The sequence below is a fragment of the Diceros bicornis genome, chromosome 19, assembly GCF_020826845.1.
Source record: "Diceros bicornis minor isolate mBicDic1 chromosome 19, mDicBic1.mat.cur, whole genome shotgun sequence".
NCBI classification, from domain to species: domain Eukaryota; kingdom Metazoa; phylum Chordata; class Mammalia; order Perissodactyla; family Rhinocerotidae; genus Diceros; species Diceros bicornis.
In genome coordinates, this window is record NC_080758.1 from 44,774,291 (window position 1) to 44,787,379 (window position 13,089).

Consider the following 13,089-nt stretch of genomic DNA (forward strand, 5'->3'; position numbering starts at 1 on the left):
GCATAGAAGGCAGGACTCCCAGAGCCCAGGAGGCCTCTCCAGGGGAACTGTTACATAGCAAGGGTGCAGGGCGGGCCCTGGGAGTCAAGAGCAGCTGGGTCAGGGCCCTCCCTTCATCTCCTCCCTGGTACCTGGTGCTCTTTGCCCCTTCCTCCAGCTGGCTTTGCATCAGCTATTGCTTCTTGCCCCCTCTTCGGGAACACAGGGGATTCCCCAAACACAGAACTGCATTTGCTTCAAGTTACTATTTATTTTTAAATGTTTATCTGTTAGTTTTCCAATCAGTCTTCCATGTAGCAGAGTTCAATAAAAATGTGTGGATTTCTATGCCTAAGGTGGGTTGCAGGCTGTACCTCAGAGAACAGTGTGTGCCTGTACGAGCTGGGGAGGGGATGTTTTTTCTCAGAGGAAAAGGCTCATTCTAAAACCAAGGCTATTTTGATCTTAGAAGGGTGGATACTTATATATTCACTCAATTAACACATATTTACTGAGCGCCTACTGTGAGCCAGGCACTATCCTAAGCTCCAAGAATAAAGCCGTGAGCAGAACAAACAAAACTCCTCGCCTCGTGGACAATATCATCCAATGGGAGAGACAGACAGTAAACAAATGCATGCAGGAATGTCAGGAAATTTTGAGTGCTGTGAGGAAACACAAAGCTGAGGTAAGGAAAGAGAGACAGAGGCTGTGACTTGAGTGGGTGGTCAGGGAGTGTGGTCGGTTACCCATTGCTGCGTGACACACCACGTCAAAACTGAGTAGGGCCGCCCCGTGGCTTAGCAGTTAAATGCGCGCACTCTACTACTGGCGGCCCGGGTTCAGATCCCGGGCGCGCACCGACGCACCGCTTCTCCGGCCATGCTGAGGCCGCGTCCCACATACAGCAACTAGAAGGATGTGCAGCTATGACGTACAGCTATCTACTGGGGCTTTGGGGGAAAAATAAATAAATAAAAATTAAAAAAAAAAACTAAGTGAGTAAAACAACAATCACTCAGGATTCTGTGTGCTGACTGGGCTCAGCTAGGTGGTTCTTCTGCTCCCCATGGATTTTCACTATGGCTGCAGTCGTCTGCAGGCAGAATGGCCAAGATGGCTCATTCACACATCTGGTGTCTTGGCTAGGATGGTGAGAAGGCTAGGCTCTGCTGGGATGTCAGGATAGCTGACATCCTCTCTCCATGTAGGCTTAGGGCCTTTTCCTCTCTGGGTGCCCTGTCCATGCAGCCCCTCACATGGCCTTTCCACATGGCCTTTCCAGAGGGGTAGCCAGACTTCTTACATGGCAGCTCAGGGCTCCCCAAAGTCAAAAGCAGAAACTGCCAGATCATCTTAAGGCTTAGGCCTTGAGTTGGCACAGCATCATTTCTGACACATTCTGTTGATTAAAGCAAGTCACAGGGCCAACTTAGATTCAGTGTGTGAAGGGACTGCACAAGGGAGTGGGCACTGGGAGGCAGGGTTCACTGGGGGCCAGCTACCCAGAAAGCCTCATTGTGTGACATTTGAGCAGAGACTAGAAAAAAGTGAAGGAGTGAGACATGCAGCAATAAGAGGGTATGCAAAGGCCCTGAGACAGGACTGTGCTAGGAGTGTGTGAAGAAAGCAGAGTCCACTGTGGCTGGAGCTGAGCAGTGAGTGGGGAGGTCAGGAGGCAGCCAGGGGCCAGACCCCCTCAGTGCTGCAGGCCATGGATAGGGATTTGGGAGTTATTCTTAGTGTGATGATGGGAAGCCCTGGACGTGCCGTGATCCACAGTGCCACCTGATCTTGATGCTGCTGGATCCTGAGCTTGTGGGTTGAGACCCCCTCATCTTCTCACTAAGACCCCCCAGGATCACCCTATTTAGATACAGCCTCCTCTCCCTGGCACTCACCATGTGCCTTCTCTGCTTGATGATTTCCCCAAAGCACTTAGCACCAACTACAACTTGATATTTTACTAATTTATCTTATCTATTGTCTACTTTCTCCTTCTAGAATATAAACTCAAAACAGGCAGGGATTTTGTCTTGTTGGTCTGTAGGCCCAAAACTAATATTTGTTGTATGAATGGACTGATCAGTCACTCTCTGTGGCCCCAGCTGGTCTAACACAACGTTTGGGACATGTGGGGAGGCGGTGGACCTAGGAAACACTGAACGACTGAACTAATTTGGCAACAAAATAACTTTTATAGTTCCACTCTGCTTACCCAAAAGTCACCTTCCAGTAAGGATTTATACAGGGAAAATGAAGAAGAAAGGAAAGAAACCTTCAAAGCAGCCTAAATAGTAACTAGGAGGTCACAGGACAGCCTTTCGCTTCACCTACAATTCTAGTGTGCTCAATAAGCTGGTTATCAGACAACTGTAGCCTGGAAAGCCCTGGATTTAAGGAGGAGGGGCTGTGACAGGACAAGGAGAGACAGCTGCCAGCAAGGAGAGGGCAGAAAACTCAGAAAGCAAATGGAAGGTGCAGAGCAGAGCAGTCGGGCTGCAGGCCCGTGGGCAGCAGCAGCTAAGAAGCTATGCCTACAAACAGTATATGACAATAGGCCATATTTATGCTGACGACCGAGTCACTTTTTACAGTTCAGATTGTGTTCATTGTCTTCTGTTTTCATTCCAAGCAAAGAGCAGGCACCCACCTGGTCAGAAAACACCTCTCAAAGTGTGCTCCCCCCACCGCCGCCCACCATGGCCTCTACTCTCCTGCGGCAGCTCCTTCTCACTCTCTGTCGTTGGCTCCTCTTCACTCCCAACTTCTACGTGGGCGTGCCCGGGGGCTTCTCATCGCTGGAATAAGACTGCAGCCAGCCCCGTGACTTCATGCTTTCTCTGGTCCAGTAACACTCAAATTCCCATCTCCACTTCATAGCTCGTCCTGGAACTCCCACCGCCTGCTCAACTGGTCCTGTGCTTATGAGACACCTGGATGTCTCTTAAGCAACTTGAAAAGATCCAAACCGGAACTCCGGATTCCACCCCTCTCACGGTCCTCACGGTCGCTCCCATCTCAGTAAACGACACCTTGATTCTTCCAGTTCCTCGGGCCAAAAACTTTGGAGCCATTCTAGACTCTTCTCTTTTTCTCATAACGAGGGTGACCATGTCATTCATTACATAAACTGGAACTGTCCGAGACAAATAAGGATGTTTATGGTCCGTCCATTAGCCCGTATCCAATTCATCAACAAACCCAGTTGGTTCTATTTTAAAAAACATATCCAGTATCCGGCCGTTGGAGAGGATGTAAAGAAAAGGGAACCCTTGTACACTGCTGGTGGGAATGCAAACTGGTGCAGCCACAATGGAAAACAGTATGGAGGTTTCTCAAAAAATTAAAAATAGAAATACCACATGATCCAGCTATTCCACTTCTGGGTATTTATCCAAAAAACATGAAAACAATAATTTGAAAAGATATATGCACCCCTTTGTTCATTACAGCAATATTTACAATAGCCAAGACTTGGAAACAACCTAAGTGTCCATCAATGGATGAATGGATAAAGAAGATGTGATATATATACACAATGGAATACTACTCAGCCATAAAAAGATGAAATCTTGCCATTTGCGACATGGATGGACCTTGAGGGTATTATACAAAGTGAAATAAGTCAGACAGAGAAAGATAAGTTCCGTGTGATTTCACTCATATGTGGAAGATAAACAAACAAACACATAGATAAGGAGAACAGATTGGTGATTACCAGAGGGGAAGGGGGTGGGGGGAGGGTGAAAGGGGTAAAGGGGCACATATTTATGGTGATGGATGGAAACTAGACTTTTGGTAGTGAACATGATGCAGTATATACAATAGCCAAAATATAATGATATACACCTGAAATTTATGTAATGTTATAAACCAATGTGACTTCAATAAAATAAAATAAAAAATAGGTGAGATCATGTTACTCCTCTGCTCAAAATGCTCAATGGTTTCCCAATTCATTCAGAAGAAAAGCTGAAGTCTTTACAATAGCCTGCAATGGTGACCTGCCCCCCCGCCTCTCTGACCTCGTCTACACTCTCCCCATCTCTGCTCACTCGGCTGAAGCTACGTTGCTCCTCCTGCTCTCCAAACAAGTCAAGCGCACTCCTGCTTCCTGGCCTTGGTCTTTGCTGTTCCCGCTGCCTGGAACACATCCCCAAATAACCGCAGTGCTTACTCCCTCACTTCTGTCAGGCCACACGTCCCTGACCCCCCTAAATAAACTACCAACATCACCCATCCATCCTCACCCCAGCCCTCCTTGCCTTATGTAGCAGGTTCTATTTCCTACAAATGGCCATAGCAACATGTATGGTATGGTCCCACAAGTTTTTCTAGAACCACTCTTCCTACCAAAAAGGAATCTTATTCCCCTTCCCTTCAATATGGACCAGCCTTAGGAACTTGCTTCTAACATAAAATGTGGCAGAAGTGACGCCGCAGGATTCTTGAGATGGGCTCTTCAGAGGTGATACAGCCTCTATCTCTCTCTCTCTTAGGACATTCTCCCTTGGAGCCCACCATGTCAGAGGAGGCCCAAACTAGCCTGCACAGAGAGACCATACGCGTTACACCAGATGCATGAGTGAGCAAGCCTTCAGATGGTTCGCAGACTCCAGCCTTCAAGTGTTCCAGCTGAGGCTCCAGCCATCAAAGAGCAGAGAAAAGCTGTCCCCTCTGCCCTGTCCAAATTCCTAACCTACAGAACTCCTAAGTTTTGGCACAATTTGTCACAGTTATAGTAACTGGAGCACCAAATTTGATTTCTCCCCATAGTAGCCAACACAGTATATATTTACTTGCTTATTGCTTGCCTGTCCCCCTAAGAGAACGGGAGCTTCTGGAGGGCAGGGGCTTGTGCCTATTTTTTCCTAGCCTCAGTATCTAGAAAAGTACCAGGCATACAGTAGGCACTCAGTAAATATTCCTTGAACAAATGAATCTTTGCTAATTAAAGAAAACTGCTCCTTACTATAATTTGCAACACCTTCTGCTGAGGCACGCGACCTTTTCCTGAAGAAAGTGTTCTCTGGTGTGTTTTGGACCAGCTCCCTGTTAAAAAATATCTCTTGTCAGCCATCTGGAAAATGATAAAGTTGGATCCATACCTCCCACTATACGCCAGGAAATAGTCCAAGCGGATCAAAGATTTATACGTGATAAAATGAAACCGTTAAAGTCCTAGAAAAAAGCATGACAGAATTTCGATATAATCTTGGAGTGGGAAGGCCTTCTAACTACGACTCAATCTCCAGCAGCCACAAGAGAAAAAGATGGATCAATTCAAACTACATAAAAATCACAGAACTTCTGCCTGGCCAAGAAAAACGAGCATGAGCAAAATCGAAAGATAAATGACAGTCTGAGGGGAAAACCAGTAACTTCCATCACAAAGAGCTAAACATCCTGATATATTTGAGCAAACAAACAAAATCCTAGAAGTTGGGCAGGAAAAAAGGCCAACAGCCCAGTAGAAACATGGGCATCCAGGCAGTTCACAGAAAGAAGAAATACGGAGGGCCCTTAATCACAGGAAGGCATTCCACCTCTTCCTCTCACACATAATAAGAGAAACGTAAAATAAAACTACATGAGAAACTATTCCTCCTCTATCAGATTGGCCCAAATCCTAAACTTGGCCACTACAACGTGGGCGGGGTGGTGAGGAGAGGGGCATTCTTACACGCTGTTGGTGGGACTGAAGTTGGTCCATCGCTGTGCTGGGGAATTGGGCCACATGGCTCCGCATGACACTGGGTATGCCCTTAGCCCCAGCATTCGGCTCTATGTGCTCAAGGCTGCTTGTGGCCACCCCTGTAACCCTGCCCGAGGGCTTCTCCTGGCGCAGGAAGCATGCTCGGCCAGTGCACAGGGCAAAATGGAAGGGCCCAGAAATGAATGTTGCCAATGCCAGCACCCTCAACCAGTGATGGGTGGGGAGCCAGTGGTTTCTACGCCCCTCTAGGGGGGTGACTCAGGCGCGTCTGTACTGTCTCCCAGAGGGTCTCAGTGGGATTAAGCTCCAGTTGTCCACAGCAGTAACTTCCTTGCTGATATTCCCTTTGTTAGCTGTGTTCTCTTTCCTGCCACACTTCCCCACTCCCGTACAGATGCTTCTTGGGTTCACCTCCTAAGCAATCGACTTGAACTTGAACTCTTGCCTCAGAATCAGCTTCTGGAGGAACCCAAATCAAGACAACTCTCCTATAGGCTCAAACCCATAGAGGCCCAGCTTCAACCATGCACATGTAGACGATGCTCTAGGGCATGGCATAGCAACAAAGGAAAGAAGTCTGGGTCCCTGAGTGAGGGCATGGAGGAGAACCACCCAGAGCACAGCGATTGGCTCAGAGGCAGGCCTGAGAGCCAAATCAGGCCAATCAGAGACAAGAAGCATCAGTTCACGATCTTGGCTGAAAGATAAATGCTCCTTCTGCTGGGCTGCTGCACTGTACGATAGAAGCCAGAGTGGTGGGGGGCCTCCAGCCTCCATTTGAACCTGCCTAAGAAAGAAGCCACCTGGGGGAAAACAAAGCTGAAAGACAGAAAGATGAGTGATGTGATATGGTTTAAGCACCTAGATCTGGCCACTCCTGAAGTTGGAACAACCCTAGACTTAGCAGCTAACACATTCCCTTTTCTGTTAATGTCATTTTAAACTGAGTTTCTGTCACTTGCAACGAAAAGAGTTCTGTTTAATAAAAATCTGACCCTGAAGAGAACATCACGTCAGCTAATTCACGATTCCCAGCACAAAACAGACAACAGGCCAGCTGCCCCAGCAGTCATTTAGATATTCCCTTATAGGAATGCTCGTTTCTGTTGTCTAACTTACCCAGGAAAGGAAACCCAGTCAACTGCCTTTACCATCTCCTCTGTATCAGGTGCTAGGAGACACAACACGATGTTAGCCATTTGCCCCCTGGAGCCAGGGTCGAGCCCTCAGCGCTAGCTCTGCCCCAGGAGGCTACACCATGCAGCAGCCACAACATCCCGCTGTGCCGCTGTGGGTCCCACAGCAACCCCCGCCACTGCTGATGGTCAAAGGTGGCCATTCAGACCACGTGGTGCTGCAGCCCAAGCGCCCAGAGCTTCAGATGAGGCAGAGCAGGACCCACGTCGGCCCTTCAGGCTGGCCCGGCAGCAGTGAGCCTTGCTATTCAGAGAGGCCGGAGGGTGAGGATCCCCCAAAGTCAGCCCCAGTCTGACGCCTGCCTCATGTGTAGTCCAAGTCGAACCTGAGATCTTTTCTTTCCTTTTTGAAGGGAGGGAGGGGAGAGAGAGAAAAGGCGGGGGGTGACCAGATTTAGAATTCCTGGCCCCTTCCTCCGGCCGCCAGCCGACAGCCTCTGCGGTCGGCCCATCTGCTCCCGGGCACAGGGATGCTGACCCTCAGGAGTGCTCCGAGGATTGCACCAGAAAATGCTGTGCAGCGAGGGGTGCCTGGTGTGGTACCTGCATGTCATAGGCACTCAACAAAAGGGTTTGTTTCCTTCTTTCCGAAAGAAAAGTGTTGACTAGGAAGAGAAATGTTAACTCAAGTTACAGGATTCGCCACTTTAAGTGCCTAGATCTTGGCCTAATGCCTGGCCCACAGTGTAGGAGAGAAGTAGGGAGAGAATACGGAAGGGAAGGAAGTTGGGAGGAAGGGGGGACGACGGAAGAGGGAGGAAATAAGAAGCTGGCCTTATCATCCACAGGTTTCTGGAGACCAAGGAGTGGCCTGGTCCCAAAGCAAGATTTTCTTGATCTTCCAGGGTGGAGATGAACCTGAGGCATGCAGCCCAGGCAGTGCCCAGGGGACAAGGGGCAGGCAGCAAAGGGACAACGTGGTACAGCGATCAGCACTTCACTCAGTTCAGGGAGCAGCTCACGGGACCGGGGAAACCCTCCCTCCCGGCACCATGGTTCCCTGAGTCCATCCTGGAAGGACCCTGGAAACCACCTCACCACCCCCTCTCCCACGGCCTGCTGCCTCTCTTTTGCCCTATCTTGGTCTCAAGTTGGCTTTATTGTTAACCTCCTGGGTGAGGAGATGCAGGTGGCCAAAGGTCACTGAGCTCAGCAGTCTTGTGCCCTGAAGGAGACTGCTGACACTGCTGTCCCTCCCGCCAGGGCACTGTGTGCACCAATGAGCATTCCTCACGCTCCAGCATGTCGTCCCCAGTGCCAGCCTCAAGGAAGGGGAGCAGTGCCTTCTGCCAGCCTAGGCCCAGAAAGCCGGAGGCATCTCGACAGTAACCCCATGGCCACAAAAAGCAACCACAGCATTTGTGAGTCACCTGCTGCGTCAACCGCGGCGTCCCTGCCCAGCAGCTGCGGAGTGGGTCGTTCAGTGCCATCTTTTCATCAGCCTTCTGTTCTCCTACCAACGCTCAAACCCTGCTTCTTCAAACCCACCCATCGATACACATAATCAACCCCCAAATAACCCCAAGTCAAATGTCACACAATAAGCTCTAACCAGAGAGATAGATAGCTCAGTGCTCTCCTGTTTTGTTTTCATAAGCAAAGTTTCATGAGGACATTTCATTTATTAAAATAATTCCTGTAAACTCTTTCAGAATAACAAAATTCATTTTCCTTGCTTGAGTAGCGTTTCAAGTGGAAGTACTTTTATTTCAAGGCACCATAAAATGATAGTCTCTCTAAGAACACCTCTGTCTCCATGTGTGAAAATCCTAAAAAAAAAAAACCCCACATGGTAATCATGGCCATCCACAAACTTTCCTTCCTGTGACTGTGTTCAATAGCACACGGCTACGGGGGGGCCTGACGCCACTGTTATAATTGACAACGTTGGAACAGATTCCCCTACTGAGGCTCCAAAAGATCAGAGAGACGAACTGAACACTTGTAATTAGAAAGAGCCAGGGGGGTGGGGGACCCTCAAAACCAAAAATCCGTGTAAACGTGGCAACGTTGGCGTCTCTCCCCGCCCCCTCCTCACTTCTCCTCCTCCTCGCTCAGGTTGGCATTCCCCTGCAGTGTGGATGTTAGCTTGTTTTGCAAAAGGGCTGCCAATTTTTTGGATGTCTTTTTGAGAAACGTGCTGCCCGGGTGGGCGCTGTTCACGTGCAGGTACAGGTCCTCCTGGGTGGGGCCCGTGTAGCCGCAGTCCTCGCAGACGTACAGCTTGTCCCGGCGTTGCTTATAGGCGTACTGCTGCTGCACTCCATGGATTTTCTTCAGGTGGGACTCCAAGGAGCAGCGCTGGGTGAAGGCCTTGTTGCAGACGTCACATTTGTAGGGGCGAATGCCTGCAAGGGCGAGAGGCAGACACATCAGAGGCCACACCAGAGCCGCCCAACTGTGAAGCCATTAAAAATCATCATGCACAACCCAATAGCAAAAAAACAAACAACCCGATCCAAAAACGGGCAGAGGAACTGAATAGACATTTTTCCAAAGAAGATGACCTGATGGCCAACAGGTACATGAAAAGGTGCTCAACACCACTAATCATCAGGAAAATGCAAGTCACAGCTGCAATGAGCTATCACCTCACACCTGTTAGAATGGCTGTCATCAAAAAGACAAGACATAACAAACGTCAGCGAGGATGTGGAGAAAAAGGAACCCTTGTGCACTGTTGGTGGAAACGTAAATTGGTGCAGCCACTATGGAAACCAGTATGGAGATTTCTCAAAAAATTAAAAATGGGACTGCCACATGATCCAGCAATCCCACTTCTGGGTGTATATCCAAAGGAAATGAAAACAGGATACCAAAGAGATATCTGCACCCCCATGTTTATTGCAGTATTATTCACAATAGCCAAGACACGGAAACAACGTGTGTCCATCAACGAATGAAGGGACAAAAAAGATGTGATATGTATACATAGACAATGGAATATTATTCAGCCACGAGAAAGAAGGAAATCCTGCCATTTGCAATAATATGGATGGACCCTGAGGGCATTATGCTAAGTGAAATAAATCAGACACAGAAAGACAAACACTGCATGGGATCACTTATATGTGGAAAAGTCAAGGTCACAGACACAGAGTAGAGAAATGGTTGCCAGGGGCTGAGGGGTGGGGGAAATAGGGAAAAAAAAATCATCATGACCAAGGGTTCAAATTGAGGAAAATGATTAAGGGAGGAGACAAAATTGTCCACAAAGGTTCACAGTCTCCATGCGAACAAACATAACAAAAATGGATGCAAAACAGCCAAAAACACCACCTGGTTTTGGGAGGAAGAGTTTTATTCTTCCCACTTGTATGTCTTAATGTTTTGATTTTATAGTGGGCAAAGTAAACCTTGTTTTTATTTTAGTTTGGGTTTTCCTGCAAACAGACCCTGCGACAAAGATTCCAGTACAAGGAGTTATTTGGGAGGCAACCCCAGGAAGCCCCTGTAGGGGAGTGAAGAAGTGAGACAGGGATGGGAAGGCGCCCCTACGAGGTGGTGTCAGCAGTCAGTCACTGTGGTGGGCAACCAGAGTCCAATTCCACTGGGCACAGTGGAGGGCAGTGGAGAACACTCACCTCCGAGTCACCCTGCCGCTTGGGAGCTGGGGTCTTTACCCACTCGCTCCCGTAGCACTGTGAGGCCGCCCCTGGGTGGCACTGATTCTTCCTCCCCGGCACTTCTGGCCCGCCTCTCGTAGGTAGAGTGGGCTCCAGCAAGAACACCCTCAAGCAGGGCTGCAGGTGCACCGTGGACGGGTGTGCCCAGAAATGGCAGGGGCCGGGGGCGTGGGCAAGACATTGACGGCATCTGTTACCATTACGAAAGCCCATCCAAACTAGATCTCGAGCTGGCTTTAGAACTGGGCTAATAGTAGTGGGGCTGGCCTTCTGGATGGAGAGGTCATATATGCCATATATACCAGGGAGCTCAGCCTTATCAAAGCACAGTCATGCCTATTTCCACCATCAGAACTCACCTTGACTGTGTGAGGCCGGAATGTCAATAAAGAGATGTGAGGTCGGTCTGACTAAGCTCTAAAGGAGGGGATCCCGGCTATAACGCAAGCACGGAAGCAAGCCCGAGAGAGGGGGTGCCATGCCGGGGTACGTGGAGCAGAGGAGCTGCCATCACAGTCAGACCATCTCAGAGCCCAGAGGCCGGGAGAGCCACAGCCTGGAGGAATCCCCAAAGCCTCAGGCACAAAATTTAAGGGTATGCCAAAAACTCATCAATCAAGAAAAACAATATTTTTAAAATGGAAATATATACAAAAAAAAAATCCACGATGAACAAGTTATCAAAATTTTAAATAAGAACAGGACTGACAGTGCCATGTTGAGCCATACGGGAGGCTGAGGTGAAAGGAAAAACGTGTGCCCTTGTGTAGATATTTTCATGTATTTTTTTAATGGTTATTTCTTTCCCCAGAGTGTTCTAGTTGTTGAAAAATATTGAAAAATTGAAAAGTAGGTGTATTAAAACTCACATTTGAAAATGTTTAAATATTTTATTTATACAAAAATAGAATTTACTATCATTTTACTATCCTGGCTTTAATGGAAGCAAACTTACCCAAAGACATTTTCAAAATCTACTCTCTGAGCTTAACAATATCCCTGGGGATTTTTCCAGACTGGTTCTTACAGCTCGATTTCATTCCTTCTTAACAGCTGTACCCAAATCCCATCTTTCAAAAACCAGAGATTGAGGAAGCACCGCTCCAGCCCACACCCTCCCATCCCATCATGCTGCCCTGTACAACCTGGCACTAAGGAGTGGTCCATGGACCAACGGTCAAATCGCATCACTGGGAGCTTGTCATAAATGCAGAGTCTCAGGCCCCACCCCAGACCTGCTGATCAAAAGCAGAAGCAGCAGTAAAGGGGGCTTGTCAAAACACAGATTTCTGGGGCCGACCCCGTGGCTTAGCAGTTAAGTGCGCGCGCTCAGCTGCTGGCGGCCCGGGTTGGGATCCGGGTGCGCACCGGCACGCTGCTTCTCCAGTCATGCTGAGGCCGCGTCCTACATACAGCAACTAGAAGGATGTGCAGCTATGACATACAACTATCTACTGTGGCTTTGGGGGAAAAAGTAAATAAATAAATAAAATTATAAAAAAAAAACAAAAAAAAAAACACGCAGATTTCTGGCCCCACCCCTGGCAGTTCTGGTTCTGGGGCGGGGCTGAGACTCTGCATTTCTAACAAGTTCCCAGGTGATGCTGAGGCTGCTAATACCAGGACCTCTTTGAGAGTCAGAGGTCTACAGCAACGCCAAATTAAGAGTAAGGACGGCACCCCAGGTTTCTGAAAGCAGCCATGTCTTCTCTTCAAGGTTAAATGTCCCCAGTTCCTTAACGGTGGCTCATGGAGGGGGGCCGAGAGAGCCACTCTGTTCATGAAGTTTTTTTAAGTACACAGAAGATAAAGGAAGTCAAAGTGGAAAAAAAATTCCCCTCTCCCCCATCCAACTGCCTGAACAAATCAAGTCGCTCTTATTTTTTTCTCCCAGTCCACATTCAGAGCACACACCATCTCCTGTAACACTCAGGGGGAAGAAATTGTGCTGGGTCAGTGTTTTGGGGAGATGTTACTCCAGCCTACTCAAGCAGAACGTGGGTCTATGTTACATTCCACACATTCTAGAAAAACTGCCAAAAGTTAAGAAACTCCTCTATAATCCTCAGAACTTGGTACATAATAAGTACTCAGTAAATAATTTTGAAATGAATAAATGAATGAACCCTACTGGCCTGGGGAGAGAGGTCACATCTTGGGGCTAGTTTCCTACAAAATGAACGAACATGCCCACTTTAGGTGTTCTGTGTGCACCACCGAGGGCTTTGTGTTTTACCAGGCCTCCTGGGCCCGTGCAGCGGCTGGCTCCCCTCACCTCTGGCAGATCAAGCAACACACCTGACTTCAAACCCATGGCTCATCAAAGCAGAAATTCACCCAAGAGACCTGTTGCTCCTTTTAATAGTTAATGGAAATAGCCTGCTACTGTTTTTATTATTTATTTATTTAATTTATTTTTTTTTGTGAGGAGATCAGCCCTGTGCTAACATCTGCCAATCCTCCTTTTTTTGCTGAGGAAGACTGACCCTGGGCTAACATCCATGCCCGTCTTCCTCCACTTTATATGGGACACCGCCACAGCATGGCTTGACAAGCAGTGCGTTGGTGC

General features: G+C 48.3%; 1 protein-coding gene across 6 annotated transcripts in view; it reads right to left on the reverse strand.

Annotated features, from left to right (window-relative positions):
- Nucleotides 1-8,575: 8,575 nt before the first annotated feature.
- The window catches only part of OVOL2 (ovo like zinc finger 2), a 29,630-nt gene continuing 25,116 nt past the window's right edge, over nucleotides 8,576-13,089 (reverse strand). For all 6 annotated transcript variants that reach the window (XM_058563302.1, XM_058563303.1, XM_058563301.1 and 3 more), the window contains one exon: nucleotides 8,576-9,242. In XM_058563302.1, the coding sequence (XP_058419285.1) occupies nucleotides 8,929-9,242 (314 nt within the window). In that variant the 3' untranslated portion in view covers nucleotides 8,576-8,928. The remainder of the gene's footprint in view (nucleotides 9,243-13,089) is intronic.